We start from the raw sequence: 23,179 nt of genomic DNA, 5'->3' as shown, positions 1-23,179 counted from the left end.
TGAGAATCTGTAATCTGACATTCCATCATTCTGTTTTCCTAGCTACTACTTGTAACCGCCCACCAAAGGCCCCAAAGAAAATTTTCAGTCCTCTTTCTCTTTTCTTCTCTATTACTACCCCAGACTGGTTGATGCAAGTCTATAACCTCAGCACTTGGAAGGCAGAAGCAGGCAGATCTAGGTCTGGTATCCAAACTGAGTTTCAGGCCAGACAGTGACACTACATAGTGACACTCTTGTCTCAGAAATGGGAAGGGTGAACTGTAGAGAGAGGAGAGGAGGCTGTCTTAAATTAAGAGATTATACTAATTAAAGTCAATTGGTTGAAACATAATACAATTGCTGGAAGAAGAATTCGGCAGATAACAAACTATACGTTACATGATTTTACGAATTTTGTGTTTGGTCATGCATTGCAATTACGTAGGAAAATGTTCTGAGGACGTGCATACTAACATCAGGGATGAAGAGTCAAGAAGATATGAAGACATTTAGAGTAATTAAGAGTGGCAAAATGCTAATGAGCTGGAGGAAGGCTATACCGATACTTTTTTTTGTTTTTCTTTAAGCATTTCTGTCGATATAAATCATTTTTCCTAAAAACGCTGAAGAGGCGTGGAGAAGGATGCTCTGGTAAGCCAGGACGCAAGTGCAAACCAGCTATTAGCAAACGAAATCTGGCCCCGAAGAACCCGGAAGACACCTTTCAAAACTACGGCTCCCGCGGCTCTTTCCTATAAGCTGGCGTCATCCCTAGGCCCCGCCTACAGCTCCCAGAAGCCCGCGCGCTCGGCCAGCAGTTCGACAACTTCCTGCGGCAGGCGAGCGGCGAGCATGGAGCTTGAGCCTCCACCTTTGGAGGAGCGGCGGCGGCTGCAAGAGGAGTTGAGCGAGTTCGTAGAGAGCTGCTGCCGGACTCTGGAGGAGGTGACGGCGTCCCTGGGATGGAGCCTGGACCAGCTGGACCCTGGGGACGAGGCGGCGGCCGAGGTGAGGGAGGCTGTGGCCTGGCCTTTTCGGGGCTGTGGGCTTCTCGCCGAGGGGAAGACGCGCCCAGATCTCTCCAAGCGCTCCATCCCGGTGCGGTGCAGAGGCGGACAGGGCTCGAGGGTGCACGTTCCGGGGGTGCTGCTTGTGGGCTTGGCGATTTGCTCTGTCATCTGTCATAAGGATTCCGCATTGCGTTCAGAGTCAGTGTCTGAAAAGCCGGGGGCGGGAGGTGGGTGTCGAGTTCTCTTTTCTCTGCCTTAAATCCGGACGCCTTCCACTCTGATAGTACCGGTTCCGGAAAGGACGCCACTAAGGAATGGTAGTTAGCAGCTGACCCTTAAGTGTATTTGAGTGAATTATCCTGACTTATTTTGATCGGCCCAGGATGAAGGGGAATTTGCATTGCGCGGAGTTTTCTTATACTCCCACGCGTTTACTATGCTGAAATAATAAGGTTAAGTCGTACGCCAATGGAAATATTTAAGATATGTTAGATGCACATATAAGCTACTTGCTATTAAAATTGAAGTGACAATTAGAAGGAAAATACCCTCTATTGTTCATTTACGAGTATATTTGAAGTTATGAATTAACCAGTTATAGCTCCTGGATTTAAGACTTAGTGACGGTGCTGTAAAGTGGGTATGGGGGAGAACTGAACTTTTTTTTTTAAATAAGCCATTCCTTTTATTATTATTATTATTATTATTATTAATTTATTTATTTTCGAGACAGGGTTTCTCCGTAGCTTTTTGGTTCCTGTCCTGGAACTAGCTCTTGTAGACCAGGCTGGCCTCGAACTCACAGAGATCCACCTGCCTCTGCCTCCCGAGTGCTGGGATTAAAGGCATGTGCCACCACCACCCGGCTGAACATTTTTGAGCTATGTATTAGATGATTTATGAAATTTCCAGGCCTTTGAGCAGGATCCACCTCCCCCTTCTAGGTCACCGTTTGCTTGGCATCAGGATATTAACCCTCACCTAATGCCTTGTATACGGCACCTACATTACTTCCTTTAACATTCTCCTTGACCCTCTGAGGCGAGAATTATTGCCAGCATTCTGCAGATGAGGAAGCAAAATCATCAGAGTGGATACACTGATGATAACTGGCCGCTGGGGTTTGAATGCAGGCCTTGTGGTTTCTAAGAGTGCGTGTACTTAACTGATACCGCGTGTACTTAATTGATACGTAAAATTACTTAGTACATACCATGTGCTAGGCCTTTACTCAAATGTGTTCTGTGTATAAACCCATATATTTATTTAATCTCCATGATATCTTTCTGAGATGAGGGTCTGTTGCTCCCCTTTTATAGATGAAGAAACCGAGTCAAGGAAAGGTTGATTATGTTGCCCAGTATCTTATAGTCAGTAAATGGCAGAGCTAGGGTTTCAAAAATAGCTGCATGGTGGAGACTGGGGTAGAGAGCAGCCATCCCAGAAAGCAGAGATGGAAAGCAATTAGATAGCAGTTGTTATCCAGAGAGGTGGTTGGAGCATCTAGAATTGGAGAAGTGGCGCTGGGGATAGAGAGAATGAAGAGGATTTCAAAGACATTTAAGAGTAAAAACGTCAGGACTAGGCAATTCTTGGATGTGGTGACAAGGGAAGAGGCAGTTTCTGGGCAGGTGGCTCCTTTTACAGAAATGGGAAGAACGCAGCTTTGGGTGCTAGGGGGCTTAGTTACCTCTGTGTTGCTGTGATAAAATACCCAACATTAGCAAGGTTAAGAGAAGGTGTGGGGCTGGAGAGATGGCTCAGTGCTTGAACATTGGCGCTCTTCTAGAGGACCTGGGTTCAGTTCCGAGCACCTACATGGCAGCTCACAACTGCCTGTAACTCAAGTTCCAGATCATCTGACACTCTCACACATATGCATGCAGGTAAAACACCCATGTGCATTAAAAAAAAATAAATTGTTTTTTTAAAAAGAAAGGATGGTGTCATGATCCTTTCACACAGTGCAGAATCACCTGGGACAGATTCTCAATAAGGAATGATCTAAATTAGGTTGGCCTCTGGGCATCCCAGGGAGGGGTTTATTAATTGGATTAATCAAGGTGGGGAAATTCACCCTGAAGAGGGGAGTACCATTTTATGGGCCGGGCCCTGTACTAATTCAAGGGAAAAATAACCCAAACACTAGCGTTTCATACATTCTTGTCTCATCCGTAACTGTGGGTGCATTTGCGCAGCTTTGGGTTCTCTGCAGGGTGGACAGTGACCTGGAACTGTGAACCAAATGAGCTCTTCTTTAAGTTGCTTCTGCAGGTGTTTTATCACAGCAACAGATGCAAAACCAAGGAGGCTTTCAGTTTAAGGTAAAGTCTGTGCTAATAGGGAAGCCAAAGCTACAGGAGCTTGAAGCAGTTGGTCATTGCTTCTGCAACCAAGGGTATAGCTTAGAAACCTGGCCCAGGGAGTAGTTCCACTCACAGTCTTCAACCTCAGTTAACCTAAACAAGATGCTTCTACATGGATACGGGCCCAGAGGCCCTAGGTGAGTCTAGATTGTATCAGTTTGACAATTAAGACCAAACATCACACAAACCATGAATATGTTGAATTTATTTTTGTTCATGTTGGGCTTTTAGTACAACATACTTAATAATTATTAAAACGATTAAAGAAAAATTATTGTGTGTATATGATGCGGGGTGGGTCAGGGCAGTTTTGTGGAATCAGTTTCTCTCTTCCCAACTTTGTATGGGTTTTGGGGATTGTGCTCAGATCATCAGACTTGCTTGGTGAGTACTGCACCCTTTGAGCCACCTTGATCCTAGTATAAGGTACCTAGGAGAGAAACATGATCTCATGACGTAGATTTGGGAACGAAACTGCAGTGAGACCTGAAGGCAGAATATTGGCTAGGAAGCACGTTATCGAGTGACAAGAGGTTAATGATCAGCTTTACATGAAATACCAAGAAGCTAGATGTGGTGATGAGTGCCTGTAATCCCCAGCACTCTGGAGACTAAGGCAGGAAGAGTGCCTTAAGTTCAAAGCCAGCTTGGGCTACATAGCAAGATCCTGCCTCACAAATAAAACAAAGGCTGGGGAGATGGCTCAGTTGATAATGTGCTTGCTTCAGAAACGTGAGAATTCGTAGCACCAGTAACCTCAGTACTGGGGCTTGCTGTTTAGCCAGTCTTGCCAAATAGGTGAGCTTCAGATTTAGTAAGAGACCTTGTCTCAAAAACTAAGGTAGAGAGTGGTTGAGAAAAAGGTTGATCTCCAGCCTCCATATGCACATTTACACATGTGCTCCTATATACATGTGTATACATAAACAACAAGAGAGCAAAGTGGACCAGGAGCTCAAATACAACAGCCATGAAATGTTCTTCAGCTTCAGTAGCAGGAAGAGTGCTAATGGCTGGTGTCAGTCAGGTAGTGAGGACCGAGGTGTAGAGATAAACATTTACCAGTGGCTGTGAGTCTGGGGAGAGTGAATTGATCATTAAGAAAGTTAAGCTCAAGTGGGTAATAGTGGCAGATGTCTTTAAGCACTTGAGAGGCAGAAGCAAGCGGATCTCTCTGAGTTTGAGGCCAGCCTGGTTTACAAAGAGAGAGTTACAGGACAGCCAAGGCTACACCGAGGAACCCTGTCTTGAAAACAAACAACAACAACAACAACAACAAAGAAAGTTAAGCTCTGAAGGACTGGAAAGAGGACTGAGGCTTTAGAATTTTGAAACCTTTTTTTTTTTTTAAATAAGGGAGATCTGCAGAAAAGAAAGTACTAATTGTTGTTTAAATACTATTTTCCTCCTTCTGTTTGATTTTTGCAGGATGAAATCACGATATGCCCTTATGATTCCAATCATCATATGCCTAAATCATCATTAGCAAAGCACATGGAATCTTGCAGATTGAGGAAGCTAGGCTATGCCAAAGAGGAAGAGGTAACATTTGTTTATTGCATCATATCGTGTAATTCATTCTTCAGTAAGTCCAGGAGGGTGTATTATCCCTTTAGAACACAGTACTTTGCCTGACTTCACAAATTGTTAGAAACTTCAGTAGTGGTATTATTTCTATCAAATCTTAAAGCAGACAACTGTGCAGTCTTCAAGAATACTAGCTAAAGTTTCTCTTCTTGTTTTCTCATTGTTAGGATGAAATGTATAATCCTGCTTTTTTCTATGAGAATTTGAAGATTCCTTCAGTTACTTTGAGTAAGTATATTAGATTATAATTGAAAAAATAGTCTAGTTTTTATATTTTTCTTTAGCAAAAGAATGGATATTATAGACATGCTTGTGATCAGTGATAATAGGAGTAATTAGTACACAATGAAGATAATTCATGTAATGTAAAAATAGGATTGGGCATATGTTAACAGAGGTGAAAATCCTGCAAAATTTTGTGTAGTAGACCAGGCATGGTGGCACACACCTCTAATTTCAGCACTTAGGAGGCAGAGGCAGGCGGATCTCTGTGAGTTTGAGGCCAACCTAGTCTGGCAGGGTGAGTTCCAGGACAGCCAGGACTGTTACACAGAGAAACCCTGTCTCAAAACAACAAAGAGAAACAATTATATAGTAGGGCACACGCCTCCCTTCTTGGTTGTAACAAAAATATGACTAAACAACAATGACTGAAGGTACAAGGGAGGGTGGGATCCTGACCCATCCAATGGGAACTGAAGATAAGGAAAGATGAAAATGGGAAATGTGTTCCAGTTGTTTGCAGTATATGGACAAAGTCTTGGTTGATCTCTAGAAACGGACGTCCTGATTCAACGCAGGTATGTAGGTGACTTTTGGTGCACTGTTGCCCTGTTGATTGCCTAAGTTTCATTATTTCTTGTGGTACTGGAGACTGAACCTAGAGTCTGTTATTTTCCAGGAAAGCACACTCTTCCAGACCTTAAAGATTATGATAAATCTAATACACTTCAAATGTTGTCTGGACTCTCATAGATACTAGTTATTAGTTGCTTAAATTTGTACCTGCTAATCCTGAATGCCTGATTATGTTTTCTGAACTAATTGGAAACTGATCACCTAGTGGACTGGAAAAAAAAATTCTTCCTGAGATTATAGACCTTGATTTGGATTTTTCTTTTTCAGATAAGGATTCACAGTTCCAGATAATTAAGCAAGCTAGAACTGCAGCTGGAAACGATGGCGATTGTTACAGTCAAAGTAAGTGTTGTAGTCCGGCTAATTTGTGAATCAAGGTATTTTTCCTCATATAAGCGTGATATTACTTCTCAAGAAAACCCTTGTGGAATGGTTACACTGAAAAAGGATCAGGTTTATATTTAACAGTGGAATAGCTTACATTGTTTCAACTCGATTATTAGCTATTTCCTATTCAGATACACTGGAGGCTCCCTCAGACTCCATCTCAGCCAGGGGTGCTGTTTTGGCATTATCTGATAGGTGTGGTTGCCTTGTGGGTAAGTTGTTAAAAGACAGATTATTTATTGAGTAGGTATGCTGGATAAGGGTGTCTTCTTGCTTTGTTCTATTGGGGTGCCAGTCCCTGTCCCTGAGAGCTTGAAAATGTTGAAATACACATACTGCGAAACCTGTAGTCTTCATTGCCACTCTCGGAACATTCCCTCCTGAGTCTGTACCAGGAAGGCACAAGCACAGTGGTTGATCTGCTCTGGTCTTACACGGTTTGTGGGGTCTCGTACTCAGCTTTGGAGTTGTTTTTCAAAGGGTTCTGCCTTAGAATTCGACAGAAACTAAAATAAAAAAAGTTAACTATGAGCTAAAAGAACAGCTTCACTCAAACAGAAGGAATGAAGATATTAAAGGGGTTAGACTTTTGAGTCTGGGTGTGACATTTAGTCAGAGCACAACTGGCACCTCTTGCCAAGGTTGTCTTTCTGTGGGAGGTGGACTGTTCCTTCCTGTCCCCTGTTCCCCATTGTCTTGTCCCTCCCTGCCCCCACCCCCAAGTCGTTATGCAGGTTTTCTCCCTTGTTGAAATTCAGTCTTTCCCCAAAACTGTTCTAAGAAGCCATGTGTCACTATCTGAGTTGCCCTGTGGCTTTAGAAGGAAGATTTTTTTGTCCTTGGCCTGTGTATCTTGTGTTAGTTACTCAGTAGCTAGAAACACACTTTTGATTTGTGTATTTGTGGGAGGGAGTGGGGTGAGGGTGGCACATGTGCCATAATAAAGTATAGAGGTCCAAGGACAACTTTAGAAGTGAATTCTCTCCTTCCACAATGTGGCTTCTCAAGGTTGAACTCACGTGGTCAGGCTTGGTGGCAGGCATCTTTACCCACTGAGCCATCTTGGCAGCCTAAACACATTTCTTGTATTTCCTTTCAAAGCTCCCACATTGGTGCCTGTTTGCCTTCAGCTCAGCTTTCCAGTTTACAGATTACTGATCTGTGATCACTGAAGTCTTTCATGATCTGTTGTTTCTGTTTTTTGGCTCTGTTAATTAATAGACTAGTAGAATTAATTTTTTTTTTAAAAACGAAGGGTTTTTTTTTTTTTGAGAGTCTTGGCTTTTAAGATATTGACTCTTAACTGTAGACAGAAGTTTCTGCCCTGCCCAGTCCCACAGCTGTTCTTACATTGATTATGAATTGTTTAGTCAATTAGCTCAGGCTTACTATTAGCTAGCTCTTATAGCTTAAATTAACCCATAATTCTTATCTATGTTTAGCCACATGACTTGGTTTCTTTTCTCAGTAAGACATTCTCCTCTTGCTTCCTCTGCTTCTGGATGACAACTGACTCTCTGCCTTTCCTCTTTCCAGAATTCTCTTAGTCTGGTCACCCAGCCTATACTTCCTGCTACTGTCCAGTCATCGTTTTATTAAACTAATACAAGTGACAAATCATTATAGCATGTAAGAGCCTTATTCCACAGCACTTAGCTGGTTTAGATAGATTAATAAATATGTTTTGGAGTTGAAAGAGTATTTGGATCTTGGACTCCAGGGTCTATATTTTACAGATAGTAAACTAACTGGCTGATAGGCCAGTTTGATAACATCCTTGTGTGTTTGTTCTAAAAGCCTGGTGTTTTTGTTCTTTAGTAAGGTTCTCCCCCTCTGCACCCCTCCCCTTGTTTCTTTGAGACAGGGTCTCTAGCTGAGGCTCCCTCAGTCAGACAGTGACCCTATCTCAGCCTCCCTTGTGAATGCTGGAGATCTGGTGTGTGCCACACGTCCAGCTGATCCCCCCCCCCTTTTTTTTTAAGTTCTTTATCCCTGAGCTCTTTTGCGTGTTCCTTTCTTTTTCCCAGCAAGCTGTGCTGTGTTGGAGAACTGTTTTCCCTTCTCTAGGTGAAGCAACACAGAGGGAAGAAACTCATCTTTGCTGGGTAGCAGCAAGGCTGCATCCAGAATGAATTTTTTTCTGTGTCACAGGCTCTCAACTGAGTTATTTTGGGTTAGAAATGATCTTCATGTAGTAAAGTCATGGACTGGAGTTCTTTTCGATGTTCATATGTGTTACATCGCTGTGAGAACATCGGACTGCACACACATGCTCTTGTCAGTGCTGCTCACCCTTTGTCAGTCTAAAGGAGAAAGTCTGCCACCTACTTGCATAAGTAGTGTGAGATTTGTTCTGTGCAGTACAACAGTTGTCTTTTGAGAATAGGCCTGGCAAGTGCTAAAGTAACTGATAGACATTCTGTATGAGAAAAAGCTAATGTGCAGAAAGTATTAGTATGGCATGGATGAGTTTTATATAAGTAAATAATTTAGAAAATGTCACAGTATGAATTTATAAACTAGACAGTAAAATTTAGACGTTGAGCTCACTTCATCACAGAAAGTTACTTTGTTTTTTTGTTTTTTTTTTTTAGTTTTTCCTTTTTTTCTTTTGTGGTCCTGGGGATTAAATTTAGGACATCTGGGAATTGCTTTGCACTTTGTAGAGAAACTTATTTAACTTTGAATTCTGTCTTAAAATTGAATCGTAGCCGTGTCGTGGTGGCATACGACTTTAATCCCAGCACTGAGGAGGCAGAGGCAGATGGATCTCTGAGTTCGAGACCAGCCTGGTCTATAAGAGCTAGTTCCAGGACAGTCACCAAAGCTACACAGAGAAACCCTGTATCAAAAAAACAAAAAACAAACAAACAAAAACCAAAAAAACAAAACCAACCAAACAAACAAAAATACTGAATTGCTTTGAGTAACTATTTTAATGTGATCTGTAACCCTCCTTTAAAAATATGTTTAAATCCCATGTAGGGGTCTGCATTTTTTCTTTTTTTAGCAGAATTATCTTTGTGGTCCACTTATGTCCTAGATATCTTCACATCTTTGACCCGAGGACAGGAATCTCTTTCACTGCCTCCTTACTGATTTATTTGTGTGAATGTGAAGCAGTATGCGTTTCCTCGTCTTACCCCTAGTTTAGGGTACATGAGAGCGGAAGTTTGTTGGCAGTGAATGTGTGTTTTCATTGTGCCTATTGTGCCGGTCAGGCCTCAGCTCTGCTGACCTCCCATGAATGTGAACAGCCTAGGCCTACGTGTTTGTTTGCTGTCTTGTGTAGCTCTTTTTGACTGGTTTTATAACAAAGATACTAATTTTGATCATAAATAGTAACTTTATACTCAGTGGTTTATCTTTTTCTGCAGTATTCAGTGTTTATGCTGCTGTAAGTTCCCTCATGCATATTTGAGACGTGGCCATGACTTGCTGTCAGTGTTCTATACAGGAACCTTGGAGGGCCATTTGAGCAAGTTCGTTTTCTCCCATGAGCTTTATTTATTTTTTAATTTAATATTAGGGCTTGTCCCTGTGTGGGTGTTCTGTACATTCATGAATGCCACACAGAGACAGTTCCTTTTACTAAAATATGTGTGCTGCAGGTAAGTCTTTCTGTGATGGCAAGTGATAACAAGGAAAAATGTGCATTAGAGTAAATGGCTGTCTGGTTTTGGATGGATGAGAGTTCTGGAGATGGGAAGGGGTGATAAATGCATATAGTGAAGTCTGGTCCAGTGCTCTGAACTGTGTAAAAAAACTGCTAAGAAGGATGAATTGTGTTTCATTTGTATTTTACCATAACTTAAAAAATGTGAAGAGGACACAGACTTACAGCAATTACAGCACATAAACCATATGGAAACTTATAGTTTGAAAATTTACACTTCCTATAAATGAAGTTTGCTTAAGTGTGTTATCCTTTTTTTTTTAAATCAAAAATAAACTGTCATGAAAGGTTTGAAATGTAGTTTGTTGCTTAACCTTTTTTGTGCTTTTTCTTTTTCAGTAATTGGGGTGAGTATAAAGAGGAATTAGGAACCTGAATGTACTCCTTATTTAAAGATATGCAGTATCCTTTTTGCAAATGATATCCTTTTAAAAGTATCACTGAAACTTCTGACTTTATCTCAATAGTTGTCACTCTTAGAAGTCTTGGTTTGGAATTCTGATTAAATTTTAATAAGTTTAAGTATTAGTTTCTGTAATAAAGAAATTTAAGATTAATAAAAGAACTTTGAGCTTGATTATTTTGCTGTTTTCTACATTTTGTATTTTTCCTCTCAGATTTTTAAAGCTGATATTCAAAGGAATTAGGCTCACAAAAGCCTGTTTTATATAGTATATTTTGTTAACACCGGCTCCATAAAGTCTTTTGATAGTGCCTCAGCATCAGAGTGATGGGCTGATTAAGAGGGAGTCGTCCCTCCCCACTCATTTCCAGCCCCTTGTAACAGTGTCCAGGTGTCATTATCTCAGCTGTTAACCACAGCCTCGGTGCCACTGAGCTCTCCTGAGCTTGTGAAATGTGATGGCATTTCTTCTTCTATTTCTTTCTTTCTCAGTCTTTTGTATGCTTAGTTCATAGTATGCTCTTATTTGAATTCTTTAGCCTCTTACCTAAGAAGTTAATGAGGGTGACCTAGCAAACATTAGCATTCCTTTAGTAGTGATGTTCTGTTTGCAGTGGGAAGATTTGTTTTCAGCTGCTTTGTTTACAGTTACAATCATTTTATTTCTTTGAGAATATTTGAATCTCAAAACAAAATTTTTCTTCGATGTTTTAATACATCATACCAAGGTATTGTATATATTTATTGTTCGTTCATGAGCAGATTTTAGAATGATCATAACCATTGCGTGCACTGCTGTTACCTTTTCTATTTGGTTTACTTAAGCCAGCATACTTCCTATTTCGGAAATTAAAGCTAGTTTAAATAGTCTCCTGGTCTTAGGAAGTTTAGGATTTCTACTTAAAAAAAAAAAAATAGTCTCACTGTGTTGCCCACCCAGGTTGAACTCTTGTTGTGTAGGCCTGGCTGTGATCTTCCCAATCCTGAGAGCTAAGATTACCAGTGTGTGCCACCACTCTTGACTTAATTTACGTTTTTTGATTCCCTATTCTAGTCATTGCACAGATGTAATGAATTTGAGTATTGAACTATCTAATGCTTCATTTGAGTTATTTTTACATATTCATAGCCCCTTGGTTTGTTTTCAGAGGGAAAAATGTACATTGCCTACTAAAAATATTTTCAGCTTTTATGAGGGAAAAAAGGCAAATACACGGAAATAATTCCTACTTTGTATAGAGGTTGTACTTAATAAATTATACAAAAGCTTTCTTAGCCTTTTCCTATGGGTTGTGCCGATAGCCTGAGCTACTTGGGAAGCTGAGACAGGAGAAGCCTTCAAGAATGCCTTGTAGAGAGTCTGTTTCAGCCTGGCAAGCATGGCGGGAACACAGGCTTTCTAATGAGCGAGTTGATTCCTGTGTTATTACTGCCTGGTTCCATAGACCTGGCTTAACCTTGTTTGGAGAGAATAGCAGACATCATGAACATTAGCATTTACCACATCCTTTTTATGTAAAAAAAAGTAGCTGTGTTAGTATTGCATTGTTATAGCATGTATTTAAAGAGAGTGTATAAGTCCACACGCTTCATTTGCTCTTGTCTTATTTTACCTTAGGAATGTATTCTTCAGTGCCTGTTGAAGTTCCTCTGAATCACAAACGATCTGTGTGTGACCTCACCCAAGCAGATCGCCTTGCCCTTTATGATTTTGTCATTGAGGAGACAAAGAAAAAGCGCTCTGGTTCTCAAGTCATTGAAAACGACAGCGATCTGTTTGTAGACTTGGCTGCTAAAGTCAATCAAGGTTAAAGATGAACAGCATTCTTTACATTTCTTGTCATTCTGTCTCATGAGTGTTAGTAAAGTGATTTCATTTTTGTGCCACGAGGTGGGGTATGGTGGTTTTGTATCATCTCTTATTGACATTATTGATTAATGGTATTGCTTATGCATGGAGTTTTACTTTGACTTGTACTTTAAATAGCTCCACCTATAAAAATGCTATTTGTCTGTAATCTGTGGAGTTGAACAATTCTATGTTTACCTAGTGGGTTTAAAAAAAAAGGGGAGTCAGGTGGTGGTGGTGCACACCTTTAATCCCAGCACTCGGGAGGCAGAGGCAAGAGGATCTTTGTGAGTTCGAGGCCAGCCTGGTCTACAAGAGCTAGTTCCAGGACAGGCACCAAAAACTACAGAGAAACCCTGTCTCAAAAATCCAAAAAAAAAAAGGGGGGGGGGGGGGGAGCTGGGCTGTGGTGGTGGAGCATGCCTTTAATTCCAGCACTTGGGAGCCAGAGGTAGGCGGATCTCTGAGTTTGAGGCCAGCCTGGTCTACAGAGTGAGTTCCAGGACAGGACAGGACCTTGAAACATACTGAACAGGATTATTCCTAACAATAGGTTCTTAATTTAAAAGTGAGGCTAGAGAGAGATCAGTGGTTAAGAGCTTGTAAGGCTCTTTCAGAGAACTCAAGTTTGGTTCTCAGTACCCACATTGGGTGCTCACAGTTGCCCGTAACTCCAGCTCCAAGTGATCAGATGTCCTCAGGACTCTCCAGACACCCTCACTCACATGGACAAACCCACAAACATATACATACTATAATATATATATATTACATATTATGAATTGAAAAGCTTCTAAGGATGTAATAAGTTTATTCTTTCATTAGATAATAGCCGAAAAAGTCCAAAATCTTACCTGGAAATCCTGGCAGAAGTGAGAGATTATAAAAGAAGACGGCAGTCCTATAGAGCCAAGAATGTTCACATAACCAAGAAGTCATACACTGAGGTGAGTGTCACATCATTCTGTGGTGTTTGTGTGGAGAATAAAAATTCCCCATGGTTTTCTGGTCTGGTTTATGCCCTTGGAGTTTTTTTCTAAAGTGTCCTGAGAGTGCCACACAGGTCTGTACTTTCCCAGTGTTTGCAGGCAGAGGCTTTCCTGGTAATCACATCATCTGTGGAGGTTGTGTGTAGCCTTCTAAAGACATTTCTTTTGGAGAAAGTGGCAGTGTTGTCATGAGAGTATAAATTTGGGTTCTCACCTGCCCTTGGCTTGAGAGGGTGGGGAGTATGTTGAGATTGGCTCTCTATGTAGTCCTCTCTGTCCTGGAACTTGCCAGGTTGGTCTTGAACTCACAGATCCTCTTGCCTCTACTTCCTGAATGCTGGAATTAAAGGCATGCACCACCATGTTCCTTGGCTGAGTTTTGACTCTGCTGTTTGTCATTGACTTGCATGAGTTATTTGAGCTTTTTTTATTTTAAAATTTTATATATGCATATGCTTAGTATATATGTGTGCATTATGTATGTTTAGGTGCCCATATCATCCAGAAGAGGGTGTTGGATCTGGAACTGGATTATAGATGCTTGTGAGCCACCATATGGGTGCTGAGAATTGAACCTGGGTCTTTTTGAAGAGCAGCCAATGCTCTTAGCATCCTTTCCAGCCCCCACTGAGCTTTCTTAGATTCTGGGAGAGACCCTTCCTCCTTTTTATAATAGTACAGCCTTAGCAGGGTTATCATGAGGATTAATAAAGATAATACAAATTCCTCAGCCAGGCAGTGGTGGCACTTATCTTTAATCTCAGCACTAGCAAGGCAGAAACAGGTGGATCTCTGAGTTCGAGGCCAACCTGGTCCACAGAGTGAGTTCCAAGATAGCTAAGGCTAGCTATACAGAGAAACCCTGTCTTAAAAAAACAAAACAAAACTGAAAAAAGAAAAAGAAAAAGAAATTCCTCAGTAAATAACTGTTACTTTTTGCATAAATATTTTTCAAGATTTATTCTTATTTCATGTATGCTTTGCTTGCATCTGTGTCAGTGTATCACATGTGTGCAGAGGCCGGAAGTGTTAGATCGCTGAGAGTGGAGTCAGGAGTGTCTGTGAGCTGCCGTGTGGGTACTGGAACTGAGTGCAGGTCCTCTGCAAGACAAACCCGTGCTCTCAGCTGCTCACTTGTTTCCCCAGCCTCTTTTGCAGATATTTTAACATGCTTTTACAATATTTTACCGAATATTTAGCCTGAATTTTTTTTTAAGTATTTATTTATTTATTTATTTATTATGTATACAATATTCTGTGTGCATGTCTGCAGGCCAGAAGAGGGCACCAGACCTCTTTACAGATGGTTGTGAGCCACCATATGGTTGCTGGGAATCGAACTCAGGGCCTTTGGAAGAGCAGGCAGTGCTCTTAACCACTGAGCCATCTCTCCAGCCCTTAGCCTGAATTTTTAAAAAATTTTTATTAATTCAGTCATTGGCTCATTCATTCACTGAGACAGGTTCCCTCACTGTCTGTAACCCAGAGCTCAGGCTGTCCTGGAACTCACAGAGTAGCTCAGGTGAACTTATTCTTAGTAGTCTTTCTTTCTGTACTCGTGAGTGCTGGGCTTACTTTCATTAGCAGCCATGCCTGGTGAGAAATGTTGTGCTTTTTATTGTAAATCAGTCTCTTTATGATAAAATATCTAGACTTATTTTTAGGTATCGTTTAAGTTGGAAAAATTGATGAATTTTTGGTACATAAATTACCCAGACCCAGTCTCAGTTCCCATATTAAACTCTAATTGTTCTATATGATTTCGTCCCTGATGTCAAAGGTTTGGCAATCTAGCCTCATTTTGTCTGTATTTTTGCTTTCGTCCAACGTGCCTTTGAATCTGTCTGGTGACCTATTCTTCCCTCCGTGCTCTGACACATGGTGCTGCCTTACATGCAGGTCTTCTTTTCTGCCACTCCGAGTCTCAGTGGGCTTAAGGGCCACTCCTCCACGTCCACAGTGTACTGGCTGCCGCTGCTTCTGAGCTGTCGCTGGTTTGTTAAAATAACACTTTGCCACACACCCAACCTTGCTTTTCTTACAGTGATTTTCATAATTAGAATATATTTTAGACTTGCCTATTTCAGGAGAAGTCTCGAGCTGTATGGTGCTATAGGCTCTCAAATATTTGATTCTTCACTAGGTCCCCTCTGGTCTCATCTCCTTGGAATCATGTTACTATTGGTATTCTTTATCATTTTATGATTGACCTTTTCTTATGAAAATATTTAAGCATACTCAAGGGAACAGCACAGTGTAGGGAGTTTATGTTCTCATAATTGTCTCCCTCCTGCCTGTACACTCGACAGTTTACCCTTCTTCTGGCTTTGTTTGCATTTTACCCTTTCCTAGCTCCCATTTCATGCCTTATCTAGTTTAGTTTGCTCTGGACTAGAACCTGAATTTTGACAAGTTTCAGCAAAAGTTACATATTATAGTTACCATGCACAGCACAGTGCTGTAAGGTGTGCAAAGGTGATGGTAACAAGATGTCATCTGAGCTTTTAGTGCTGTGAGTGAAACATGTCACAGACTCTGAGTGCTAAAGTCTGAGGGAGCGGTGCTTCTTTTTAAAAGGTTAGACGTGTGTGAGGTCATAGAGGCCATAGCTCTGAGGGAAAAGGGAAGCAAGGAAACTTTAGGAAACTCCTGGCCTTTTCTGTGTGGTAGGCCTGTGCTAGGTGGGTTCTAGGTAGGTATCTAAGTTAGGGTTTCTGTTGCTGTGTAGAGGCACCATGACCACAGCAAGTCTTTTTTTTTTTTTTTTTTTTTTTTTTTTTTAGGCTGAAGCAGCTTCTTTATTAACCAATGTTAATAAAACATATTCTTAGCATACAGAGGGGAATCCCACATCATCTCCCCTTTCCTGTCTAAATAAAAAGGAAGGTTTTAACTTTAACATAGCAAAATTACATATAACAAAACAGTTATCATGCAAGAATTATAGTTACAATAATTAGTCCATTTATATTTGGCAAATTAAGGAACATACTTTATCATGTATACTATGTTCATGACTCTAAAGTTTTATATCTAATTTATCTTTTATCGTAACTAAGGAAAACTATATGTATCTGTCTTCAAGTCTTCAAAGACCCCAGAAGGATGTAATATTACCTAAGTAAACAGGAAGTGCATAAAGGAAAACATTTAATTGGGGGTGTTATTATTCAGCGGTTTAGTCCATTATCATCATGGCAGGAAGCATGGCAGCCTGCAGGTAGACATAGTGCTGGAGAAGTTGCTGAGTTCTACATCTGGATCAGCAGGCAGCAGGAAGAGAGAGAGACACTGAGCCTGTCTTGAGCTTCTGAGACCTCAAAGCCCACCCCCAGTGACATAATTCCTCCAACAAGGCCATACCTCCAATAATTCTGTGGGAGCCATTTTCATTCAGACCACCACAGTAGGCTTTCATGAGCTCATGCAGAGCTATCAAAAAGTAGTCTAAGCAGGGCAGTGGTGGTGCACACCTTTAATCCCAGCACTTGGGAGGCAGAGGCAGGTGGATCTCTGTGAGTCAAGGCCACCCTGGTCTATAAGAACTAGTTCCAGGACAGCTAGGGCTGTTACACAGAGAAACCCTGTCTCGGGGTAAAAAAAATAGTCTAAGGGGGTTGCTCTAGAGATAGTACTAGAGCTGGGCTGTGACTGCGGGTGTGTGTGGCTCATGCACTTCTCCTGGCTCAGACTGGGCTGCCTTGGGGTTTCTGTGGGAGAATATATAGTGGGTAAGAAGTAGGGGTAAGGATTTTCCAGATGGAAAGCAGTGGGCATTGGTAAGTACAGATTGAAAATGTTAGGGTCCTGTGGAAACTGCCTAGTGTGCTCACTAAGGCAGAGAGGACATCAGATCCCCACATTTTGAGTTATAGGTGATTGTAAGCCACATCACCTAGATGCTGGAACCAAACTTGTTCTTCTGGAAGAGCAACATAGTCCTTTAACCTTGAACCGTCTCTCCAGCCCCATTTTTCAGGTGTTAGGATCTTAAGTTTTAGAGCAACTTCCCTGTCTGACATTTGGTTTTTACTCCTTCAAGGTAATTCGGGATGTGATAAAGGTACACATGGAAGAGCTCAGCAACCACTGGCAAGAACAGGAACGAGCAGAAGATGGTGCTGAAAAGTATGCCGTTGTCTTTACTGATGCGGCGTTTGCTTATTTAATTTTCTGTTTGTGTTGAACCCAGGGCCATGCACTTGCTGTATAGTAGTGTGTCTCTTATGTGCTGTAATTGTGGGCATGCACACTATGTCTGGCTTAAAGTAGTATCTTTTTAACTATCACCTATATGTACTATTAAACCATAGCATTTCCAAGATTCTTGGTAATATACTATGATTCATTGGTGCTTGTTTATTGCCAGTGCTCAGAATTACTGTTCTTAGAGTTGTGATATTGTCAGGTTTAGGGATAAGCAATCATATTAGGGAAATAAGTAAGTAATATTATAGTGGTTGTTTCTTTGACTGCTACCTTTGTGGAGTATAAGATTAAGCTTGTTTTTTTTTACACTCTCTCTGCCATTGGTATGATACAGAATATTATACTTTAGGTTGTTGGTCTGTGTGTGCAATGAGACCACTGGTGGAAGGAACTGATGGGTATTCCTTTCTGTGCTGCAGGAATGAAGAAAGGCGATCAGCTTCGGTAGACTCACGACAGTCTGGTGGAAGCTGTTTGGATGCGGAAAATTCACGACATAGAAGGGCTCGGAGTAGGAGCCCACACAAACGAAAAAGAAATAAGGATAAAAATTCCGAGTCAAGAAGAAGAAAAGAGAGGTGAGTCTGTTTACCCCTGAGTTATCCAGCATTGTTGACTTTGTTGTAGAATGCAGGAAAATACATTGTAGGAATAAGCTAAGGTGGGGGAGGAATCAGTGGAATTCTTCAGATTCACTGTAGCTAACTTCATAGACTACCTCTGTAGTGTTGTATTCCTAGTTCTGTGTGTGTGGTAAAACATTGCCCTAGAGGCTCCTGCATGGTAGACCAAGTGCTCTACTCCTGATCTGTAACTTCAGTTCTTTTCTATATATATAATTTTGAGACAGAAACTAACTCTGTTACCCAGTCTGGCCTTGAACTCACTATAGAACCCAGGCTGACCTTGAACCTTTGATCCTCTTGCCTCTGCTTGCCAAGTAGCCTGGATTATAGACTTGTACCACCAGGTGACTTGCTTGGTGCCCCCACTTCTTTTTTTAAAAAATAACTTCTTAACCTGATGTGAAAATAATGTCTAGATAAGGCAGTGTTGTGATATTGCTTAGACCTTTCTCCTGTTTCTCATTCTTCATGCTAATTCTCTAGTTGAAATATTAGAATCAGACACATCCTAATTTCAACCAGTAAATTTTACTCTTGATAGTATAATTTTGATAACTAGAAGATATGAATTAATGTTAAATAATATATTTAAACTATCTAATCTTGTATGGCATCCCCCCGGATGTCACATTCACCAGGGCTCTGACTAAACTGTTTCTTGTTCTGTCCTTCTTCCTCAGTATTCCTGTCCTGGTTGGAGGGACAACCCTCTCAGTCTTACCTAAGACGGAAACCAGGTCCAAATTCCTGTCCCTTGTGCTGTGTGCCTCCCTCCTGTTCCCGTTGCTGTCTGGACAGACTAGAGAATAATGTTCGTCTTTTGGGTTGCTGTCTGAACTTAAACTCTGTGGCTCCATTTCTACTGTGCTGCCCAAGTGAATTCTCTTAAAAACGGAGCAGCAGCAAAATCCCCACTCCTTTGAATGGCTTTCCACATTTAGGATCAGTTTCTGCTTGTTTCTTGTACCTTCCATTACCCCATGGAGTGCAGAATCTTCCCTGGGTAGCCTGACTTGAGTTCTCATTCATTGAACACAGTGCTATGCCATTTTGCACTGTGTCCTTTTTTTTTTCTTTTTAAAGGCTTGCTTGGTAAAGTCTTATCTTCCTGAGTTCTCTTGCTCAAGCAAAAAGGACAATCTTACCTAGCACAATATTGTTTGTTGAACTTAGTAGTTCCTTCCCCAGGAGAAGGGTAGCTTCTGGAAGGCAGGTTCTGTGTCCTACTTAGTTTTGTTGTATCTGTTTTTTGTTTTTCTGAGACAGAGTCTCACTGGGTTGCTCTGGTTGTCGTTGAACTCACTATGTAGACAAGCTGGTTTTAAATTCACAGAGATTATACCTACCTCTGCCTCCCAAATTCTGGGATTAAAGGTGTGCACCATCATGCCTGGCTCTTTGGTTTGATGTGCACAGTGCTGTCAAACACTAGGTTTTCACAGGATGTGTCTCTGCAGGGCCAATGGTAAAGAAGAAATTAGTGAATCTTTTTTTAAAAAGTTATTGGCCGGGCTGTGTTGGCACATGCCTTTAATCCCAGCATTCAGGAGGCAGAGGCAGGTGATTTTGAGGCCAGCCTGTTCTACAAAGTGAGTTCCAGAGCAGTCAGGACTGTTAAACAGAGAAACTGTGTTTAGAAAAAAAAAATAATAAAAGTTACTTATGTTTATGTGTGTGTGTGTGCTTGCATGAGCTTATGTACACCCAATGTGTGCAGGGGCCCAAGGAGGCCAGAAGAAGGCATTGAGTGCCCTGGACCTGTAGCTACGAGCATTTGTAAGCTGCCTGGGTGATGGGAACTGAACCCTGGTTCTCTGCAAGAGCAGTCAACATTCAAGCAAGCTCTCTAGCCCAAGTAAAGCTTTTTGTATTGGTCTGACAGTTTTGCTAATCTTACTGTCATTCTGTAGGTCTAAAGTTGGCTGTGATGCAGTTCTCCTACAATGATGAAACGCTTGCTTAGTTACCCCTCTGACTCCCACAGATGAACTCTTGTCTATCTAGTAGACACTGTGCTTTGGCTCTTTACAGAGTTGACATCTCTAATCAATCCCTATAAACTTACATTGCAAGTCTGCAATGTGAATATGAAGTAGTCTTGTTAGAGAGGATAACCAGTGTACGCACAGGAAATACTCCTCCTAGTGATTTCTACATTCATTCCTAAGATGGAATGAGTTAGAGAAGGTTGAGGCAGCAGCCAGAATAAAGAAATCAGATAATTTAAATTTTTTCTGTACCTTTAGTATTCTAAATTGAAATGGATTCTCTGGTCATCTAACATTAACATATATTCAGAGTTATTTTAAAGCAAATCTCCAAAATATAATCCTATTTTGCTTACCATTTTCCCCCTTTCTTTTACTTTTGAGATATCATATCCTCCTCCTTGTCATTCCTCCCTCCAAACTTCTATATACCCCTCCTTGCTCTTTCAAATTCATGACCTTTTTTCACTAATTGTCCTTACATGCATATATGTATATGCAGATGAATTCCTAAATATAGCCTGCTCAGTCTATATGTTACTTGTATATGTGTCTTCATAGCTGACCATTTGGTATTGATTGGATAACCAAATGGTTGCTCTTTCAGAATACTATTTCTCCTGCTCTGAGAATTCCTTAGTTGCCTGAAGTTCTTTGTGTAGGCTAGAGGCTTCATGGGCTTTCCCCAGTTCTCTTTGGCATGTCTGATGTTGTCTTTGCTCTGGTCCTGTAGGTAGTTATGTTAGTGAGACTTTATGAGTGTAATTTCTGAAATTTCTAGGAGACACAGTCATTCCCTGATCCTCTGGCTCTTACCATCTCCCTGCCCCGTCTTCTGCAGTATCCCCTGAGCCTTAGGTGTGGGGGTGTTTTGTAGATGTATCTGTCCATTGGTACTAGGCTCCACAACTCCACATTTTGGTTAGTTGTGATTTTCTGTAATGGTCTTGTGTCTGTTGTAAAGAGAAATTTCCTTCATGAGGGGTGATGATTACATTTAACTGTGGGTATAAGGACAAATATTATAAGTAAAGTTAGGGGTTATGCTGGTTTAATAAAGTGGTAGTTGAAGGCTCTCTTCCAAGATCCATGACTTCACTAGGCCTGGGTAGTTAGCTAGGTTTCCTGTACCAGGCATGACTCCCCTCTTGTTGAGCAGGCCTTAAGTCCTATTAGAGAACTTTTGGTTACCAACAAGGTATTTGTGGCACTGTAGCACCCATAGGGCTGTTGTGCCATGCTTGTTGCTGTGGTTCCTAAGTATCATAGCTGGGTGGGACTGTTGGTTGCTTCCCTCCTTTGGAAGTTTACATGGTGATTTCTGGTACCCTGAAAGCTAGTCCTCAAGGAGAAGGAATTTATTCATGTCAGTTCCAGCTCAGGGATCTCTGGGCTCTGTGTCTGAAGTGCGTGGTGTCTTCAGCAATAGGGACTTACCTTCCGCCTCTGAGGGACAGCCAAGAACAGCAGCAATAACCTTTACTTCTTTGGGAGTTTCTTGAACAATTCCCACCAGCAACTCAAAAGAAGGCTTGTAATACTAGGTTTGGGGTTTTGTTAGGGGTCTTTGGCTCTTGGAGGGAGCATTGTCAGCCCAGGTGAGAAAATTTCATATAAATTGTATATTTGTAAACAGAGTTAGGTTTTGTTTTTGTTTTTGTTAGTTAGTTAGCAGTATGATTCCTTATAACTTCTTTCAGACATCTTTATTATTATTTTGCCCTCTTATTTCTTTTGTATTTATCTTTCTTCCTCTCCCTAATTAGAGCCTCCCCATTTTGCTTACCTGTATTTTAATCTTGATCTTAATCAAGATCTTAATTTTAATCTTGATCTTAATTTTAGTCTTTTAACTTTCTCTTTTTACTATTAAGTAAAGAGTATTGTCAGCTGGGAGTGGTGATATATGTCTTTAACCTCAGTACTTGAGGCAAAGACAGGTGGATCTTTGAGTTCAAGGCCAACCTGGTCTACATAGTAAGTTCTAGGCTAGCTGGGGCTATATAGTGAGATTGTCTCAAAAAAAAAGTATTCAGTTGTAAATGCATGTCTTAGCTTACCATAATTTATGTCTGGTAAAAATAACTTTGCTGAATTACTGTAAAGCTCTAATATAAATAATATGTCTCATAATTTTATGCCTATTTATTTCAGGGATGGAGAAAGACATCATAGTCATAAAAGAAGAAAGCAAAAACTATAAACAGAATGTGACTGCTTTTGGAATACATATGCTGGTGTTTTAATTGTAATCTTTGCATAGAAGAAAATGGCTGTTATGATCATATACTCAGTATTTTAATAAATGTTCAAACCGTCAATCAAATTGTACCGTGCATGTTTGCATTTTCCTTAGTATTTTAATAGATTCTTATTATTTGTTTCATTGTTTTTGTAATATAGTTAACAGTTTTCTTTTTTTTAACTACTCAGTACTTCAAATAGGCAAATTATACATGAGAACATTGTCCTTGTAGGAAGTTAAACTGAGGCTAGAGTGACCCAGCAGTGACTCCTGGAGAGTTGTAATCTGTGAGAGCAATCTGATTATCTTTCTTTATGGGGATGGCCTGGCTGAGTAAACCATGGTGTAGTCAGTCATAGGTTAAAGTATTGTATTAGCAGTAAAAGGAATAACCTGGATCTGTGTTCACATGGATAGATAGGTCTTTAAAATGTAATGATAAGGGGGAGTTTTAAGTAGTAGGTATATTTAAGTCAGCATTAGACCCATGTGCAAATAATACTATGTGTTTCTTACGGATGTATATGTATATGATTGTATTTTAAAGGTTTATTTGAAGCCATTCCAAATTCCTAATTATATGTGGGGAAGGATGTAGGAGAAATTGAGGTAGATAACAAGATTGGGAGGTTAGTCTAAGGAAACTTGAGCTTGTCGATAATATATATTCATATTTTGTTTGATAATTAAAAGCTGCTATCATTTTGTATCTCGTTTGATGTATGGTGTGCACTCACTAACGTGCTTGTTTTAGCTGCATTTCATCCCGTGTGCCTGGCGTCTGTCTGCACCACCAGTGTAGAATAGAAGTTTGCTACCTGCCCGTGGTTCCTCTACCCTAACATAGTGCAGCCACAGCTCCGCTTTTTGTTACCATCGATTGGATTTCTCTTGACTACAGCTCTTGGCAGTTGAATGCCTCAGTGTGAGCTTTGCCTTTGACACAAGGGTATTTTGTGTTTGTTTTTGTCTTTGAGCCCAGGTTGGCTCTGAATTTGAATTTC

At 40.8% G+C, this 23,179-nt stretch overlaps 1 protein-coding gene across 1 annotated transcript; it reads left to right on the top strand.

Moving 5' to 3' along the window:
* The first annotated feature begins 808 nt into the window (after nucleotides 1–808).
* Nucleotides 809–22,822, top strand: Snrnp48 (small nuclear ribonucleoprotein U11/U12 subunit 48). The gene is made up of 9 exons (XM_041632765.1): nucleotides 809–990; nucleotides 4,787–4,900; nucleotides 5,113–5,173; nucleotides 6,071–6,145; nucleotides 11,888–12,076; nucleotides 12,944–13,065; nucleotides 17,150–17,235; nucleotides 17,736–17,894; nucleotides 22,085–22,822. The coding sequence occupies exons 1-9, from the start codon at nucleotides 835–837 to the stop codon at nucleotides 22,131–22,133; spliced, it is 1,011 nt and encodes a 336-aa protein (XP_041488699.1). The 5' UTR covers nucleotides 809–834; the 3' UTR covers nucleotides 22,134–22,822.
* Nucleotides 22,823–23,179: the final 357 nt, after the last annotated feature.

Source organism: Microtus oregoni, unplaced genomic scaffold (assembly GCF_018167655.1).
Source record: "Microtus oregoni isolate MIOR12 unplaced genomic scaffold, Mior012 000042F_ref0000377, whole genome shotgun sequence".
NCBI classification, from domain to species: Eukaryota; Metazoa; Chordata; class Mammalia; order Rodentia; family Cricetidae; genus Microtus; species Microtus oregoni.
This window is presented reverse-complemented; position numbering and strand designations above follow the sequence as displayed.

What these genes read in the sequence shown, in the direction of transcription:
- Snrnp48 (XM_041632765.1), top strand. Translation starts at nt 835, where the DNA reads ATGGAGCTTGAGCCTCCACCTTTGGAGGAGCGGCGGCGGCTGCAAGAG. An exon ending in GGGACGAGGCGGCGGCCGAG is followed by an intron (nt 991 to 4,786) that starts GTGAGGGAGGCT and finishes TGATTTTTGCAG; the next exon opens with GATGAAATCACGATATGCCC. An exon ending in GATTCCTTCAGTTACTTTGA is followed by an intron (nt 5,174 to 6,070) that starts GTAAGTATATTA and finishes TTTCTTTTTCAG; the next exon opens with ATAAGGATTCACAGTTCCAG.